At 44.5% G+C, this 19,530-nt stretch overlaps 2 protein-coding genes across 2 annotated transcripts in view; one reads left to right on the plus strand and one right to left on the minus strand.

Annotated features, from left to right (window-relative positions):
• LOC139050657 (venom metalloproteinase antarease TserMP_A-like) overlaps nucleotides 1-19,530 on the minus strand; it is a 265,847-nt gene that overhangs the window by 91,106 nt on the left and 155,211 nt on the right. The window lies entirely within an intron of this gene.
• Nucleotides 1-19,530, plus strand: part of LOC139050591 (venom metalloproteinase antarease-like TfasMP_A) — a 38,052-nt gene that overhangs the window by 3,366 nt on the left and 15,156 nt on the right. The window contains exons 2-7 of the mRNA XM_070527154.1: nucleotides 6,975-7,141; nucleotides 8,836-8,928; nucleotides 9,565-9,721; nucleotides 18,115-18,272; nucleotides 18,923-18,994; nucleotides 19,294-19,418. Of these exons, the coding sequence (XP_070383255.1) occupies nucleotides 8,896-8,928; nucleotides 9,565-9,721; nucleotides 18,115-18,272; nucleotides 18,923-18,994; nucleotides 19,294-19,418 (545 nt within the window). The 5' untranslated portion in view covers nucleotides 6,975-7,141; nucleotides 8,836-8,895. The remainder of the gene's footprint in view (nucleotides 1-6,974; nucleotides 7,142-8,835; nucleotides 8,929-9,564; nucleotides 9,722-18,114; nucleotides 18,273-18,922; nucleotides 18,995-19,293; nucleotides 19,419-19,530) is intronic.

The raw sequence follows: 19,530 nt of genomic DNA on the forward strand, positions 1-19,530 counted from the left end.
CTGCAGCTATGCCGTCCAGCAGGCATACTTCACTAAAAAAATTGGGCCGAGCAGCCTGTGTCAGTTTGCCAAACAGATTCGTCATGTATATTCCTCAAGCAACAAGCACCAGTAAATTTCTCAAGTGAGTTTGATTTGATTTGATTTATTAATTTCCATTTACACACACACATGTACAGAGGAGTGGTAAATGGAGGTGGATGAGGGAAAAAAGCCGCACAGACGCGGCTTGAGGTAATCTCACCCTCTTACGTACAATATGGCTGCATGGGGTAACACATCAAGCGCCATATAAATTACATTTATATAGTGGCCATAAAACATTGCAGTTATACAATATATGAAAGCACAGTGAAATATTTCCACGATAACAATGCAAAACACACTGCGGCATTGAAATAAATAAATGATATACACTTGGTAACATAGACAAAAAAAGAGGAACATAACATGCATTATTAATTATTAACAAACGCGCTGTAAAGAGGTGAGTTGAACGTGTAGCACGGAAAAGAGAATATATATTGGTACATTCCTATTTGTACTCTGTAAATAGCTGTAAGCCTTCATTAACTTTACTTCAAATTTCCGCCGCTTAAAAAAAATAAACACGTGAAGAACCGCCTAATGTTGACAAGCAGTTAAAGAAGCAAGTGAGGCGTGTAGAATCTAAGCTCCAGTATTAGTTAAGTCACCGTGCTACTGCCGAGCGTTTCTGTGAGGAAATGCAAAAATTCGATATTATACCATGAACTACTCGTCGTGAGCAAACCTGTTTTAGCGGAATAAAATCAACGTAACTGCTGTAGAAGTCATATATAGCCAGCTTTGTGACAAACTTGTTGCACCGCGGCAGGTATGGTATCATAACTGGATTCCTATAGGCTATGCTTTTGCGATTGTCTATTCGCGTATGAAAAACACGCAATGGGCTGGTCTGCGTCGCTTCAGCTGGCACTGTAGCGTTGCCTTCGAGAGCTGCATTGTTGTCTAAGAAATTAGCTCTTTGAATAAATGTTCGCAAAGGAAGACGTCATAAAAATATATTTGAGACGACCACCATAAGTATACAAGCAGAGAGAACGAGGGCGAACAAACGAAACACCGCAGAAAGCGCCCGTACAACTCACGAACTGTAGCAGACGACAGGCGCGAGTCCGTGCCCTGACGTCACGCGAGCGGCGCTCGCAGCGCCGCTCGTGTTCGTTCTCGGGGCTAATAGACGACCGCACGCCAAGTTTCATCCTAGACGCCAGCGCTCGTTTCTCCCCTGGCGGCACGATTTCATCTCCAACGGTGGTTTCCGTCGCCGCTTCCCTTCGCGGTCGCGCCCGCGTTCAGTTCGCGCTGCGCGCGAAACGTCTCATGTTTGCGACGGCGCCTCTTCGGATGACCGGAAATTATTATTGTGTTGTTAACTGTCACGACAGCAATGTAAACATGAAAAGGTTGATGCCACCAGTGAAATTCTGCCGATTCACAAGAAAATGGTACGAAAGAAGCAGACGACAGACATGATTATGCGCCGAGCGAAGTAAACATCTGGCAAACGAAGCGAGCTCGTTTATTGATCACTCCTGAGTGTATGACGGTTTCTATATGTAACCCACGTGAAATTAATAATTACTCGGTACATAATTCTTTTATTCATATAAAAACTTTAAGTTAAACGAGCGCTTGTCCTGTCTTCTTTCTCGTGTTTCGTTTGTGTGTGCGCTGTCTAAGAATGGAAACCACGTCTGTTGTATGCGCTAGCAGTGGCCGAAGTTCACGCGTGCCGAGAAATTGAATATGTGCATGATGCATTGAACATGACCGGAGTTCATTCCCGCTTCACCACCGCACCGATCGATCGGGTTACTGGACGATACACACCCGCGTCTTGGTCGCGCCGGCATTGCTGAAGCAGGAATGATTAATAATACTTTCAACTTCCGTCTCTTGAGTACTGTTAAAAAATGACCAAGCTGTCTACATTGCTGCCTCTATTCCATATTGTAGGGGACGTACTAGTTAAAGTTGTGTGCGCATGTCGTACTTGTGCTATGCAGCGATATATCTTGTTTATTTCCGCACAGTGTCGATAGAAGTCCGTTGTCGCCATCAGAGACAACACGGATTTGCAGCAAACATAATGTGAGAAACTGCAAAAATGACTTTAGCTCGTAGGTGCCGTATGTATGTGCCGCATCGTATGTGCTGACGATTTTTCCGGCGGCACATACGATGTCGTTTCCAATTACCTGCTCAGCGTCCCTTACATGGTTAAGCAGACGCTGCCGTTTCGCTGCATTGCAGCCATAAAAATAATCGTCAAGCGTACCGATCTTCTTAAAGGCAAATATAGCGTGTGCAGTTTGTTTCACACTAAGGGGAAAACTCGGAACGTATTGCGTCGCGATGCGGCAAGCAATGGAGTCGTGCGGCGGCAGCAGCTCGAGCAGGCGCACACGCTTGAGGGGCAGTGTCGTGATCTGCGTCGTCTGCTACGGCGGCGCGCGCTGGCCGCATTTTCGGGAAGCGTGGTACTGTCAGGGGCAATGCACCGATTTCATCGGTACTGCGGGAACTGAGCTGATATTCTTTACTAAACGTTGTGCGTCGCCACACTCTGATCCTTCATTGGCGATAATGGAGTTCCACAAACTTCTTTTGACAACATGGTTCATTTGTTCTTTCGAAAGGCCGGAGTACTGAGCGTGTGCACGTATATTTCTTCACTGTGTGCTACCGTAATGAGCAGCGACAAAACGCACCAAGATGTGCGCGCAACGTGCTCAGTCTTTGTTTGACTCGAAAGGAAAACAAAGCACTCAACAATGGGAGTCGAACACGGTGAAACAAACGGACACGATTAAATGAACGTTTTAGGTTCAGACAATGAGCTGGAAGTGATTTTTCTCGATAATCTTTCGCTACACCAGACCGACCCTGCCCGCCGGTGGGGAATTGGACACGTCACGCTCGGAACTTCAGTTAGTATCTCGTCATGTCCCCAGCGGCAGCGATGACAGCGCTCATCCTGGAAGGCAGAGAAGTGTAGAATGACTTTATCAGGGATGTGTTCATTCGCTGCACGTCTCAGTCACTGACGATGGTGGATCGAAGCCTATCCTCGGTAAACTGATAGAGGGGATGTTGCGCCAGCGATACTTTCAACGAGCCCCAGACATTTTAAATGATGTTGGCGCCTGGGGATTGAGGCGGCCGCTCCAAGAGAGTGACTGCGCGCTCTTCTAGCAGTTCTTGCACAGCACGAGCAGTGTGGATCGGCGTCCTATCGCGTTAGAATATATAGTCGCCTTCCAGAAACGGGCCGTCAAGAATGTATGGAATCAGTACGTTGTTTATGACTGCCATGCAGCGATGAACTTACATTCGAGGCGTATCAGTGGGCGTCGCGCAACGCTTAGCAAAGAATACCGGCTCCTTTCACGCAGTAACGATGTGATCAGCGCCCTGCACCTGACAGTAGAACGTTTCTCGACAATGCGGCCAGCGTGCGTCGCCGTAGCAGACGACGCCGTTTAAGATCCCGCCCCTCGAGCATCTGCGCGAGCTGCTGCCGCCGCTTGACTCAAGCGCTCGCCGCATCGCGATGCAATGCGCTTCGAGTTTTCCCCTAAATGTGAGAGAGACTGTACACCGCCCTTCGAAAGAAATGTCCACGCGCGCACACCGCGCGCGGCGCGAAACGTGCCCAAACACGCGCAGTGCAGGAGGCAATCAAGGCGGCGCGAACGAGAGATGGGAGAGGGGTACCACCGGCTAATAGAATTTTGCTCCGCATGCGGCGCTCTCAACGCCGGCGCAGCAGCGCCGCTCTCGGTGCCGTTCTTGTCTATATACCGCCGCGACGCCGCGAGTGACGGCGCGAGTTGGAGCCCCGTTTCTCCTCTGTCGTGACGTCACGGTGTCACGTGGTCAGCCTTGAAGGTGACGCCGCGAGCGACGGCGCGAGTTGGAGCCCCGTTTCTCCTCTGTCGTGACGTCACGGTGTCACATGGTATTGAAGGCGACACCGCCGCGCCTGAGCAGCTGGGTTGAGCTCTAGTAATATGCTTCGCATAAAAGATGCTAGGCAAATTTGTGAGTGCCTAGCATGTGTGTTGCTTGAAAAAAAGTTATTGCCACGTACAATTGCAACATTTCCGTTAAAGATGAACTTCAAAAGCAGAGGGAAGCCCTCGATTAGCTTGACAGCATACGTTGTAGGCACATCGCGAGGTATGCATTGTATGGCAAAGTGAATGTCGAGAACTCTGATATTAGCCACTCAGCAGCCGCTCGGTGTTTTGCGCCATGAACGATACCTCCGGTGCCGTTACTTGAAGTCGAAATGTCTGCAGACATTTTGGCTTCCAGTTATGGCCCCTCAGATAGCAAACAGAATGATATAGGGCCTGCCATTGTCTCTCCGGTATGACAGAGTTTTTATACAAAAACAAGATGTAAAAGCCAGCATATAGCCCAGAACTCGCTTTATTAAATGACCAGAATGTTTATAATGTGTAAACAAGCAGACAGTGCATTGGAAGTTTGATTTCACTAATGGTTCGCAACGGAATAAATGACGGGAGAACTTTGCAGATTGGTCAATCACACCAAAACGGCAATAATAAAGAATCCAGGCAAACAAGATCATACTTGTTTAGTCCGCAACTCGCGATAATGAAATAAAACTGTAGTGTCACGGTGCATTGCAGTGATATTAGTCGCTTTAGCTTGAAGATGATTTTAAAATTACTTTAGAGAATAAATCTTGAATGGAACACAGAGAATAAATTAAGAAAATAGAGGAGACGATGCAGCTTGTATGACAATGCTGTTTTCATCTTGAAACGGTAAAAGCGCACAAATACTCTTCAAGGTGCAAGTAAACCAACTATCCCAGTTATCTATTCTGTTATTCTGTTACAATACTGTTTCCCTTTTTTACCTACCCACAAGTAAACGTGTAAGAAGTTACTCAAGAGTTCGACGAAAGGTCGTCTTGTCGTGTAACATGATGAAGAAATTGCTGTCGCTGATCAAGGAAACCGTACGAGCCCCAATAGGTCTCTGTTATTTTTTACCTTGACTTGGTCAATGACGGCAATTTCTTCACCATATACGAAGTTACTCATCATGCTACCTATTCGCCCCAAAGACTCAACTTCTCAACAGTTTCAGAGCAGCAGGCGTTCGCATATTATGGTGTTATCTTTTTACTGATATCAATTATTACATAATTATGTGCCACGTCGTCATCGCCAACACGTGCACAAGGCACGCGCATGGCGTACGGCAGATCACGTCTCAAAGCCAGTTCACCTTGGTTTAGTACCACAATGTCATAAAAGCTCGTGCTCAGCGAGTCTGTGTGACATGCGTCAGATCGTGCTTCAAATTAACGCGACCAATCCCGCGTCTTGAACTCAGCGTATATCGCATTGCTGCTCAGTGTGTAGGCTCATGGGTCCATGATGTTCGCCGGAGATCAGGGAGTGACGTTGAGATAGGCAGCTGTACCACACAAAAAAAAAGCTATCGCTGATTTTCGTATCAATCTACGATGGTCTTCTTTCTTGTTGGTAAAGGAATTGTTGTGTCCTACGGTGTCGAGTGCTACGGCTGACACTCACTGCCACGACATGCTCACCTATGACAAGACAAGAAGCGCCTCCTTAGGCTTCCCCGTTCCATTTTGGCATAGACCAAGTTCCATTCGTCATTTTATTGCTACAAATTACATTTAAACTTGTGATCACATCTACTCATACTATGTGCTACGGCTTCAACTCGGAACACTAAATAGGCAACACACCTTACTAATTCATCAAAAAAGAAACAAAGAAGAAACGGAGCTGCCCCTACGGTCCCGTCTGCCTTCCGTGTGAAGTTACACTGTTCTTAAAAGTACCTTGCTTCTGCTGGCTCAAAAAAGCTCGTTCTATTTTCTGCTATTCTCCCTAGCATATTCCGCAAACAACCATGTTGCGACTTTTCCGAAGGTTAGATTTGTTCAATGACTCCGCCAAGAGAAAATCGTACAACAGAAGTTGGAAAATCAAAATGAATCAATGTGTCATGAAATTCGTTTTTCTCTGAGAAGAGTAGGCGAAAAAAGTTTGTTTCCTTAGCCCAACCCCACTGTTTTATTTTTGTATTCTGCATGATCTAAAAATTCTTTATTTCTCACAGGACAACTTCTCCATAACTCTCCTTTTTTCATTTGTAGAATCAGTTTTTCTTTCGGAATAGGTGAATTATTGCGTTTTCTTTAATCGGCTTGCTTTATGACAAAGCGGCCACGCATATCCATGTGAGTCATACACTGCTGCATCTGGAAATGCCTGTCATAGCAAAGCAGCATACGTCATTATTGCTTCCAGCTCGACTTCCCTGAATTCGCTTGCGTAGCCCGAAAGCACTACTTGTACAGCAACTGTAGCCGTTCACCTCCGCTGATAAGCAGCACATGTTTCGTTATCATGGCATGAGTTCTCCGCCCTTAACATATATAGAATTACTTGCTATTATCACGTCTTCCACGTTTTGCAAAAGGTCTTCCATCTTCTGACAAATTCGTTTGCAGCAGCTTGGGGCCTTCACAAATATTTAACCCAAAGGTCATTGCTTTCACGAAAGTGCACGAAGCTCACTTGCCAGGAGTGGCAATGTGAGTGAACTTTACCTCCGCTGGACATCTGGACTTATACATGTAAACAGCAATTTCCAAATGGCAGCGTCTGAATACCTTAGAATAAATGCCTCGAACAGAGCCTACGTTCGCCTAGCACAGTTGCACAAGTTAAGAAGTGGACAGAGCGATATGATAGCTCTCACCCTACTTTTAAGTCTCCCGTTGTGTTACTGTGCCCGTAAGTCATTAATGGATTGCAAAAACGCGTTCATATTATCTAACTACAGTGTGCCGATCTCGTGTTTTAACTGGTAGTAACAACATTCTTGTTATCAAAAATCGAGTGCAGGTAAAGAACATCTTGTCTACCCTGTTATCGTGGAAGGGCGGTCGACGGCAACAAAGCTCGTTCTTCGAATTAACGATGAAATTACTCTGAAGCTCGAAAAAAGTCACGTGCTCTCGGAAAACCTGTTATTCGTTACAGCCACTCTGGATGGACATGAAGTCGAAATAGTAAGTATATGCACAGTCACCGTTGCCGTCAGTTTTGTGAAGGCTATCGTTCAACCGACTTAGTCAAGAGTATGAGATTTTATATCAATGTGCTGGAGAACACAAGTTGACGACTGGTAGCCAACCCCCCAAAACGTGGAAAGAGAGTGTTTATGCGCTCATGAGAAACCCTAATCACGAGAAGAAGGCATGCAGGCAAAATAATGATGTATTCGAGCCCGTATGACAGCTACGTGCTCTCATTTCATCGGCAGCAGTGCATATACTTCTACAAAATTACATAATTAGTTTGCTTTGGCCGCACCGCTACTAAACTATGGGATAGGATAGGATGATAGGCAGGAATTGTGAAAGTAAACTAAAAGGCAGTGCAACGAACGAGAGAGAGGACTGATGTACTTAACGTAAAACACAGGAAGACTGCTGTATTGATTAAAAAGCAACTTCGCGGGTATATTTTAATCGCGGTTAAGAAAAAGAGAGGGACCACAGCTATAAAAGCCGAAGATATAATCTACGCGTGTTAGAGTTAACATAATGAGTATTAAGTAATGAAAAACACAGTACGAGATGGCCCAGAATAAGGTGGCGTAATTTTTATGCTGTTTTCAAGCGCTAAAACATTTGAAACCTGTGTATAGGAATGGTTATTTTCGCTATTGTTACTTCGACGTAATGCGATTTTTTACGAATATATAATGCTACTTTTGACCACTGAATGCGTTTTTGCTGCTCTGCCATCTATATATTTATGCTCAGCCTAATGCGACATTCTAGCTACAGTTTTGTAGATTTTATTATGTGGCGCCTTCCCCAATCTGTTGCATGAAAAATAACAACCGTGAATTTTAATTATGTATGAAAATTTCACGGCACACGATGGGCCTAGCTGACACACTGTAGGAACAAGCGGAAGTCTCCGGACGAGGTGGGTTATATTGGCTGAAGACCATGATTACGAACATTCCAAATAGCTGAGAATGTAATCTGTAAAGTATCTATTACGCCACTTGCTGCGATGTCACATTAATATTAGTGCTCTAGGACGCGTTAGACATCAGTTACTTGTGATTGACATGCATTACTGCCTACAAGAATATGTGGGCTTGAACGTACAGGCCTGTCAGAGTTCGCTCTAAAGTACTCTACTACTCTGTCTTCTGTACTCTTTATAGTAGCATATAACTTCCCCGATTGATAAATAAATAATAGTTTATTTGCCACTTGTATGCTCCTCAACACGTTATGCCAAGCCGTTAGATATTGAATATAGCCGTGAGAGTTTAAAGGTATCAGCTTTCTGGGCAGGGAGTTCTTAATATAGCATTTATCGTGCAATGCGTTTAGAGCATGACACATTATGATTCACATGAATGCTGCTCCTACGCTTCTTTCCGGTTATTTTTGTGGTTTTTGAAGTTTTGCCTTCTTGTCTTTGTTGCAGCGTCATAGTTGTTTCTGTACAGAAAGTAGGTGCGTGTCGACAATAAATGCTGCCCTAAAGAAACTCAGAACACTGCTGTCACGCAAAAAGCAAACTTTGTCGTGACTTATTCGAAATACCTTTTGCACAGCTTCACGTATTGCTCACATATCTGCTTTGTACCTTTTGTATTTAAATACATGTATATGAGTCTATGGTTGCCTTGATCGAAAGCGATTCCTGACTCCGAGGTATTAATAAACTTCGGCAGGTGAACACATCTGATATTCAAGAGAACCTCTATTACGACAGCAATGAACGATCATCCCTCATGGTACAGCAAACAGATGGGTCTACTCGAGTTGTAAGTTTTCCATCATAAAAGTTGTTTGCTTTCAGATGAAAAGCGCGAAAGACGTGCTCGCGGCAGCGAAGGCATTTGCGGCTTATTTACAGTTCGCTTTCTATTTACTGTTATGTCATTTCGTCTATTCCCAATAGTTAACATGTAGTTGCCGTAAATAAAAAATTAGGTACACAAAGTCCTGCGTTTTATTAGCGAGGTTATGAAGTGAAAGAAAAAGCATTTGTGTGTAAACTGCCTTCTATATATACAAGTGTCTTAGGTAATGTTGAAGGGCGGCGTGCCTTAAAATCAGACCATGCCTTTGCCACGTAAAACCCCATAATTTTTTAAGTGTGTTAGGTGATGCTGGTGCGGGGTAATTCGTGCAGTGCGTACAATTTTTGTAATTCCAGAATTCGCGGCCTTATTTGATATTACTTCGATGTACAAAAAATACCCGAAGAACGTCAAAATTATCCTTTAGTTTTACCCTTCAGTAACAAGCCGTTCCGTAGCTTTAATTCAAGTTCTACCGGAGTAAATGGACCCCCTTTCAGGAATGTGTTTTCGGTCTTTTGCCACCGCGAGTAAAGTTGAGCTGAGGCAAATCACTAATTTGTTCTCGATGTGATTTTGTTCTCTTGTTTGCGGTAGGAAGGCGTTGTGAATAGAAAGCTAAGAATCAAGCCTATACCTGAAGGACAACGTTCAGCACACGGGTACATGCTTCACAGTTTGTATGAAGTACAAGAAAGAGGCGAAGAGCCGGCAAAGATGGCTGCATACACGCGGTACTATCCGCGAACACATGGTAAGGCTGCAATAAGTTCTTCCAAGCCATCTATATACAGCTACTTTCAGGACACCGGGCTTCAAAATTTCTTAGTAGCCATCGCCATGTCTTGGGATGTGCAGTCGCAAAAATGGGCACCATGGAATCAGAAAAAAATTATTTCTTTTAGCATGCCTTCGTAACGTCGGATTGCTTTAGTGCGTTGCAGTGAGTGAATACACACATGTAGGCTGTATTCCTTGAGTTCAGTCAGCATGTTCAGCGTGGGAAAAAAAGAAAATTCAACACTTTGATGGCTTTTGCTGGTGAGTGTACGTATCTCGTTTAAAAAGCAGCAAGTATCGCAAACAATGGCAAATATATTCGGCTAGCATGACGTCCACTCACTGTGGGAATAATTTAATTATTTAATAATAATCACGACAGAAATGGCCTTGCTAGTGCACGACACACTGCTAACGACAGATTCCGTTGTCGCTTCGACAGTATAATTTTTTTTTTGTAAAACACGATGGCAGATGAGGATTCTGAAACACTTCTCTTAACGACAGATGTGCGCCCAAAAATTCAACATACATAATTCCAACATACATAACGATTAGAGGAATTGACCAACGCTCCTCTACTGTGTTGCGTACAGTTGATTGGACAAAATTTAAGAAGGATATGGATGACACTTGTCGGGAAGGCCTCTCACACACTTTCGAAGAAACAATCGCAGAGGCATTGAAAACGTCCATGTGCTCGCTTACAAGGTCAACAAGGCGAACAGACTTGGACGTGGAACTGGATAGGCTGCGTGCGACACGCCGACAGGCGGAGAGGAGGTATCGGCGCACGAAGTCCGTCTTGGATCTGAGGGCTTCACGGCGCATACAAAAGAAAATCCAGCGTCGCATGGATAAATTGGAAGATAAGCGATGGAAAACATTCTGTCAGTCGCTTGATCCCCGAAAATCGCTCTCGCACATATGGAGAACGGTTAGGGGTCTTCGCTCATCTCCGCATCAAAGGAAGCCCTTCGCTGCTCTGGCCCTCTACCAACTTCGCTCGGAACTTCAATTGGCTGAAGAGTTCTGCGCACGGATTGCTGGGTCCGTGGCCATCATTACTGACGCAGCATTGAATGACATCCCTGAGGCACGTGTACCAGAAATCAACGTGCTATTTTCACTCGAAGAGCTCGATGCTGCGTTGGTGACTTGCAGGCGTTCTTCGTCACCAGGACCTGATGGCATCACGTATGCTGCCCTATGCCACCTTGGACATGAGGCACGTGATGAGCTTCTCAACTACTACAATGAGTCTTGGCAGAACGGCGCCGTTCCTAAACAATGGAAATCGAGCCGCTTGATCCCCATTCTGAAACCTGGAAAGTCACCGCTTGAGATCTCATCATATCGTCCGATTGCGCTTTCGAGCTGCGTCGGCAAAGTGATGGAAAGAATGATTCTTGCCCGATTGGAATGGTACCTAGAACGATTCAACATCTATCCGAACGCCATGACAGGCTTCCGTCGGGGTCGCACGTCCATAGACAACGTCATTGACATCGTAACATGGGTCCAAAATCAAAAAAGCCTCAAGCGCCTGTCTGCGGCACTTTTTCTGGATATAAAAGGAGCCTATGATAACGTCACCCATGAGGCCATACTAAACTCACTTGAGGCTGTTGGAGTTGGTGGCCGGATGTATCAATGGCTTCAAGACTATTTGACTGAAAGGCGTTTTTTCTTACAGACCGAAGACGGCCCAACTTCAGACCATTACATCTGCCGTGGTGTGCCGCAAGGTGGAGTGTTGAGCCCTATTTTGTTCAACCTCGTCCTGGTAGGACTAGCGGATTACCTACCGCAGACAGTACATGTCTCAATATACGCCGACGACATTTGCATCTGGGCCTCTGCGGTGACTCGCCCTCAGCTAAGAGCCAGGCTTCAGCGGGCGGCAACCATGACGGCTTCTTATCTCCGAGAACAAGGCCTCAGTGTGTCTACTGAGAAGTGCGCATTACTTGGTTTTACGCGGAAACAAATGTCATCGTATCCTGTTACCATCAATGGTCAAGCTGTATTCTATGTTAAGACACATCGGTTTCTGGGCGTCATCATTGACCGCAACCTCTCGTGGAGCCCTCACTGCGTCTATCTGAAGAAGAAGCTAGTCGCCATTGCTCAAGTCTTCAAATTTCTATGCGGGAAAAACTGGGGTACACCAGTCCATTCTATGTTGCAGCTGTACAGGGTTCTGTTTCTCGGACTCCTACGTTACAGCCTACCAGTGTTGTCCAATGCATGCAAGACGAACTTTCGCACCTTGGAGAGCATACAAGGTCAAGCCCTACGCACGTGTTTGGGGCTGCCTCGGTGCACGTCAACAGCAGCAACAATTGCCATCGCAGGAGACCATACAATCCAGACACATGTAGCTGTCGACTCTCTCAGAGCGCACATTCGCCATCTGTCAAGGATCCCCGACCACCATTTGGCCTCCCTACCAGCCGAGAGACCACAAGCGACCTTTTCACGAATGATTAACGCTCATCAAGAGTACATACCAGCAAGTTTTACACCGGCGGCGAAGCCTTCCTCCCCCCTGTGGTGCCTGCGACAGCCTCAAGTGAATTTTGATATTCCTGGAATTACAAAAAAGTCCAATCATCCATCGCCGGCTCTGAAGCAACTTACACTCCTATTACTGCACCAGACGTATCATGACCGCATACACATATATACCGATGGTTCAACCTCACCTACCAGCTCAACTGCCGCATTCGTCGTTCCAGCCAAGAACGTTACAGTTAAATTCAAACTGTCGCACACGACTACATCTACATCGGCAGAACTTGCAGCTCTCCATGCCGCTATGATGTACATCACCGAAGAGCCAACAGAGAAGTGGGTCGTATTTTGTGATTCCAAGGCAGCCCTTCATAGCATCAAGTCCGCGTTACGTCACAGAACTTACGAGCAAATGACATCTGAACTCAGGGAACTGCACCACCATGCTCTGGAAAGAGGACACCACATTGTATTTCAGTGGATTCCTGCTCACTGTGGCATCGTCGGCAACAACCTAGCTGACAAGGCTGCCCGGTGTGCCCACGAAGATACAAAGACGCGTCCAACACCTTTGGCGAGGTCGGACGCTGCCAGAGAACTTCGCCTACTTGCGCGCAAGAAGTCCCAAGATCTCTGGACATCAAGTGGCTTCAATTGCAGATTACGTCAACTGGACCCCACGCTACGGCTACAACTGCCACCTAGCCTTTCCCGCGGCGAAGCAACCTTGTTGTGTCGCTTGTGGTTGGGAGTGGCGTTCACGAACGCATACTCCTACCGTATGGGAATGGCCGAGAGCCCGATGTGCGACTCCTGTGGGTGCGAGGAGTCCATCGAGCACGTATTGTGTACCTGCCCTCGCTACGATGTCCACCGCCTCCCTCTGCGGGCAACTTTACACAGACTAGACTCGAGACCATTCACCGAGTCAAAGATACTCGGACCGTGGCCACAACCGTCACTGGCTCGAAAAGCGATTCGTGCACTAGTGCGGTACTTAAAGTGCACGGGCTTAAGAGACCGCTTATAGTGTCATTGTGTAAGGTGTCCCTCCCACATGTACTCAGTGCTGACTCTCTCCCTTTCTTCCTCTTTCTATTCCCCTTTCCCCCACCCCCAGTGTAGGGTAGCAAACCGGATGCTGTTCTGGTTGACCTCCCTGCCTTCCCTACCCTTGCTTTCTCTCTCTCAACATTTTCTGCCGTAATAACAGCATAGCATCTGTGGTGCTATTCGCATTGGCTCTGACGAGTTCTTGCGAAGCGACAAAATATTTTTCATCAACGGGGACTTGTTAACATGCAGAAAACCCTTGCGTCCACAACTGCTACGGCTAAACCGTGAGCCTACATCGTGACTATTAAAGCTGTTTCTTATTGCAGTACACAGCATATAACGACGACGAAACAGCAGTGCAAGTTCGCGTGCAAGCGCCAGGACTGCAGTAGTAGTGGCCTGTAAAAACTCAGATTCCGCGTTTGACACCGGGCTCGCTCGTTTGTCAAGCTGAGAATAATAACAGACTGCCACTACTTCGCAATTTGAGACAAACTCACAGATGCTTGAGCTACCATAGTACCTAGACGCTTCGATCATGTGCGATGCACAATAACAGTGTCTCACAATATCCGCCGAAAGAGAATCCTGATACATAATTAACGAACTGAGGCGTGTCAGGCTTACGGTTAAGCAAGCGAGAAAAACGTGTCGTCGCCAAAAAAACAGACGTTCTAAAATGGGGCGCCCGCCAGCAACCAAGTCTGACGTTCCTTTCCGGGGCATCTCGAACTTATTACTCATAATTTCTTGCGCTATGTCATTCCACAAGATAACATAGGCTACAATTCACTGTGGTTCATACAGCCACTGTTTCTCGCATGCGCACTTGGATTGTGCCGGTTTAATACCTCAATTAACAGGTGACCTGCCTGTGCCCGTGTAGATGCATACTGACGTAAATTTCGCACGCCGGCCAACAAACACCACCATGGTGCGTTGAAATATGCTGCATGTTCCATGGGACCCACCTAGAGACTTAGCGTGGAAGCTTGGGCTTGTTGGTGATTCAGTGGAAAAACGACACAGTGCAAAATAAAGACAAGGACATGAGAGAGTGACACACGCACAGCGCTTTTTCCACCTAGGGGACTCAAAAGAGAGTAGAGTCAGCTCGGTGCATTGCTCATGACGGGCCCATATGAACTTGAGCTTCGAAGTTTACTATTCAGCGTTTATATCACTCCGTGACCTTTAAGGACAATGTAACCAGGTGAGGAATAAGCCAGATATCAGTGGTGTTTCAGTAAACATGAAAGACGATAGGCAAGAAGGTTGCGTAAGGCTGTAGTACTCTAACTGTTCCGTAGAGGAAAGGAAATGGGGAAGGTGTCAATATTTTCAGAACATACATTATTTTCATCGAATAGACTGGCGTTTATAGAAAAGCTACAATTCTCAAAGCGCCACAAGTGGCGAATTGTGCTGTCGAATGAGCCTTTCCCTGCTTCATTTGTATTAGTTCACTGTACAAGAAAAAAACACTCATACGAGGTCTGCATGTTTCTTCCTAACTTTTCACCTTTGCTTGTGAAGTAGGTAAAGACAAAAATATACCATCTGACTTGTGCCTTTATCCTTCTTTTCATGCTTATGTGTGCTATCACGTTTCTCAGAGAGGGTGCATTCACCATCTCAGAGAACCCATGCAGTATGTCCTGGAAGAAATCGTGGTTAGTTTCACGCCTGCAGTGCTCTCCTAAAAGAAATTGCGTGTTTGAAAGAACATAGCTTGTGTATCCTTACTTTTTGTGTCACTCTTTGCAATTTTCGCTCTCGTCGAGGTTGTTATGCCCACTATCAGGTGGACTGAGCTGATCCAAGGACAAGCAAAAGCAGTTAGCATTGGTTAGCTCTAGTGTTTGAGCGATTATAATATCCAAGAGCAGTAAATCAATGCGACTGCCTATTTCTCTCGAAGATAGCAGCGAAGACGTGAGTGCGGAAAACAAAGTGAGGAAGGACAGGGAAGTCAACCAGACGAGCATCCGATTTGTTATGAAGCACTGAGGGCAAGGGAACAGGGGAAGTGAAAACGAAAAATATCTGCGCTAGGCATTTAACAAGACCCCACCGAAAAAAAAAAACACACGCCCCAGTAAAGATTCTGGTCCCTTCTTAGCAGTACTCCCATAATAAAACTGTTCCCAATACGGGCCCAAATCGTAGGAGTCATGTTTGACATCAAAGACTACCAATAATACATGGTGTTGTTGAAGAACTATGTTCGCCATTTCTGTATCAAATCAATAGGTTATTTACCAAATATAGTTATGCCATTCATATTGTAGAGAAATCGTAAAGCTTTACCGCTGATCTTCAGTTATCTTAAAGTTCTCCAGCTCCAGCCGATTCTGTTGGCAGTGACCACAACGCTAATTTCCTAGTACGGACAACCTATCAACTGCCTCTTTTCCTCTGCATATCAGCAATTTCGCTTATGTGTATTTGCCTTACAATTCATAACCGAAATTAAATATACACTAGAGCGTTATGATTTCTCTAGTAGTTCAAGGTGAAAATATTTAACTGGCTGTAGCTACGCCCGGCAGTGCTTCAGTGTTGTGCACTGACCGAATATGACTGCAGAAAGTAATTTGTTTTTCATTCTGAACCAATGTATATGTTGCAGGTTCTAGACGATACTTTGGTAAGCAGCTTGAGGAGGCTCATTAATATATCAGTGGACATGTACTTGCATATAACATCACCGCTCTGTTTTAGAGAGAAACATATGCATAGGAAGCACTTTCCGTGCACAATAAGATAAACAAGAAACAATTCAATATATGAAGATAAGAAAACAGAGACAATTATTATAGAATTATTATACATAAACCTGAGTGAATTGTTATCACAAACCTTCAATAACAAGACTGGATTAGAAAAAGATGTGCATAAATGTTCCCTGGCAGGCAAATAGATGAGGTCACTACAGATCTCGGAAAATTGGTTCTCAGAGCATGGTACAACAGCATACCAAGGACACCAGTTATGAGGGCATACATGCGCGATAACTTAGCCATAATTGGCACCACGCAAGTTGAGCCGGCCAGTGGAGCCGACGAACACATGCGGGCCAAAGGTACAGAGCTCCGACACAAGGGGGCGTCTTCTGATTTAGATTGCGCTCGGCGTGAAGCATGCTGCTAGAGTGCACGCACACACGTCGGCAGCATGGAGGCCTTAGGAAGAATTTTGAATGTGACTTTCAAATTACAATGGATACGAGTTCATGGAGATGATAGTGTTTCTTGCTTTTTTTTAGATGGTGTTTTTATTTGTGTGTGTGTGTGTAAAATATTCTCTTATTTTTATCTCGCACACCGACAGTATGGAAAGAATAACTAAATTATCAGAAACGACAGAAGAGCTGGTTAAAATCAGTTCTTGTTAGGCTGTTCACGGATTAACGTAAATTATAGAGCGTTCCAATCGGTAGGACTACTTGAACATTGCGAGCTTAGGACGCTTGTGTGACTACGTCAATCATAATAAGAAAAATAATGGCCTTCATGTGATAAGGCGCATATGAAGTGTTTTGACGCTTAGTGATGACGAAACTTTAAAATGACTGCTGCTATTACCCAAAAGCTAAATGTAAGCCATCATCATCACTCCTCATATTAAGTGGCGTCTACATAGAGAGCCTCCCAAAAATAAGTTGAGCTTCAAGAAAGGAACGCACAATATTTGTATAGGTGGTACCTTGGCAAGGAATTTTTGTTATCTCATTATGTAGTAATGAGAACATAAATTTAAGGGAATAATCAGTAAGGGCGGTTTCTCTTTAGCGATGATGGCTCCAAGAAGTCCAATTGAACAATATTCAATTCTTAAGAGATATTACAGGCATCGCTATGTATTATTTCGCTGAATCGTTTAAGAGCGATAGATTCACTCACCTAGCTGATCAATTCCTTGTGGAACTAGCATGTTTACACAAAGTACTATACACCCAACCTTGGGGAATATATCGTTTTGGAGCAAACTATACGTTACAAATGTTAAGAAATACGTTATTTACTAAGGGTGTTAAATTCCGCATCAGTAGTTCATTTATGTAACCTTTTGCCTTCAGAGTTTTCTCTTGTATGTCACTAAGACTGACAGTTTAATAAGGCATTTAACAGGTAATGAATATGCATCCGTTGACCAGGTTCTAGATGGTTTGTCGAATTAAGTGGCATTGTTTTAACATGACATCTTTTGTTGTGTTCAGCTCTGCCATGTGTAACATAATATAAAATTGTAAAATTTGGCATTGTTTTTATTAGTCTTGTTTTGCGAACTGTGATATAATGCGTGCTTTTAGTATTGTTTTTTTCTTCGCTACGTTATGTGTTTTCTGAATTTTTTTTAGATTACACGCGGCACGTCTGCGCCGCCATATCACGTAACAACTAAGGAGGTAGAGTTGGTTTGAGCTACACATGTAGGTTTCTGCTGGGCCTCTGTCAATCTTTTAGAATTAAACAAAAAAATGAAACTTCAAACCGGGAGACCAATCACTGCATGGGCCAGCGGCCCACATCTCGTATTCGGCAGAGTGAGTTATCTTTAGCTTTTAGACGCATGATATAAACAACCAAATATATGATCAGAATAACAAGAACAGCAAACAAGAAGCGAGTAGACAGAGCCTCGATCATATGCGCACATTTTCCTAGGGCGCATAACTGCCATCGGTTTGCTTGCATTGATAGGGATTTTAAATATTCAGTAAGAACAAAGCACTTGATTAATCTGCATAAGGACTTTTCGTTACAAACTCTTAATTATGAATTCTGTTAGCCCCGCAGACTGCGAAAACAACGGTATCTACAATGACCGTCAGACGGCCGGTACAAAAATTTGTGGTTGAGCTTTTTATAATTTCTGACCAAGAGCACAACCAGAATTTCAGATCCAAAACAGACTTGGTCGAATATTTGGGAATCATGGTCAATGCGGTGAGAACGCATGCATCTTTTTTGTATTTGTCTTATCCATCTGAAATTTAATGCACAGACGCATGAACAATTAAAATTACTCTGCGTTTGAAATACGTTCCGACTGTTTTTCTTAAGCCCCCTGTTTTTTTTATTCGTCTTTGCGCACATGCATGTTCCTTATAAGCATGTAAATTCTGTTCATACACGGGACCTTCTTAGCAGCATGCGTATTATTTCACAAATTTTTTTAGCCATCGGATTGGTCTCGTACCCTGAACAATACCTACACGCAACTACTTGTGGGTCTGTGCGTGCCTGCATATACAAATAAATTACAGTAATACTCAGCTACCATGATTTTTCAACTGAGGGGGTGTGTGACGTCTTCATTTTTTTTTTAGTTGTGATCTTTTGTCCCACCTTCCGGCTGCTAGACACGCGCACCGAAATAGAAGCAGCTAGTGTCACCATCTTTTTTTCTTCACTTCGTCACATATGTGTTTGCACATTTAGCGTTAGGCAGAGGCCTCGATTGCGGCGCGTGCCCATGGTACGGAGAAGGTACGCGCGTTTGCTTTGTGTGCACGAGCAAATATCAGTTATAGTTAGTTTTTCTTCCTGCCGAGGTGTTCCTGTTGCACCTAAAACTTTTCTGTGCATTATTCCAGATTAATCTCAGATATCTTGATATGACGATGCCTAGCATCATATTCAAGCTTATTGGAGTGACTATGAGCAGGGTAAGTCATATTAAACCGCAAGGATGCGAATGTTCTGAAAAATGTTCAAGCAGGCAGCTTAGTAACTATCGCAATTTATTCATGACTGCTCTTTAAAGAACGAACTGAACACAATTAAGCAGCGCTTTTCTCTGATTCAGCAGTTATCTATCCTTTCGTCTTGCAAAACGTCACTTTAGCCACAAACATTACTTGACTTCTCAACTTCAGATGCATGTTCCAGCATATTTTATGTCAAGTACAAGACGTGTTCAATAGAAACTAAAGGAAATGCTTGACGTGCGTCTGCTCAATGGCAGGCCGATGTGTTTGCCAGTCATATTCTAGGTACCATAGAAGCGCATGAAACCTTAAAAAAATTGGGGAGATACTACGACGAAGGGAACGTTCCAGGAAACCCCGACGTAGTGTACCTCATAAGCAAGTGAGTAGTACGGATAACATATTTATGTACCTTATATCCATAGAGTCACACATGCCAAGTTTTTTTTTAATTCCGTGTAGTCTGTACGTCAATAAAATCTCTGACTGGCATG

This window comes from Dermacentor albipictus, chromosome 10 (genome assembly GCF_038994185.2).
Source record: "Dermacentor albipictus isolate Rhodes 1998 colony chromosome 10, USDA_Dalb.pri_finalv2, whole genome shotgun sequence".
Classification (NCBI taxonomy): domain Eukaryota; kingdom Metazoa; phylum Arthropoda; class Arachnida; order Ixodida; family Ixodidae; genus Dermacentor; species Dermacentor albipictus.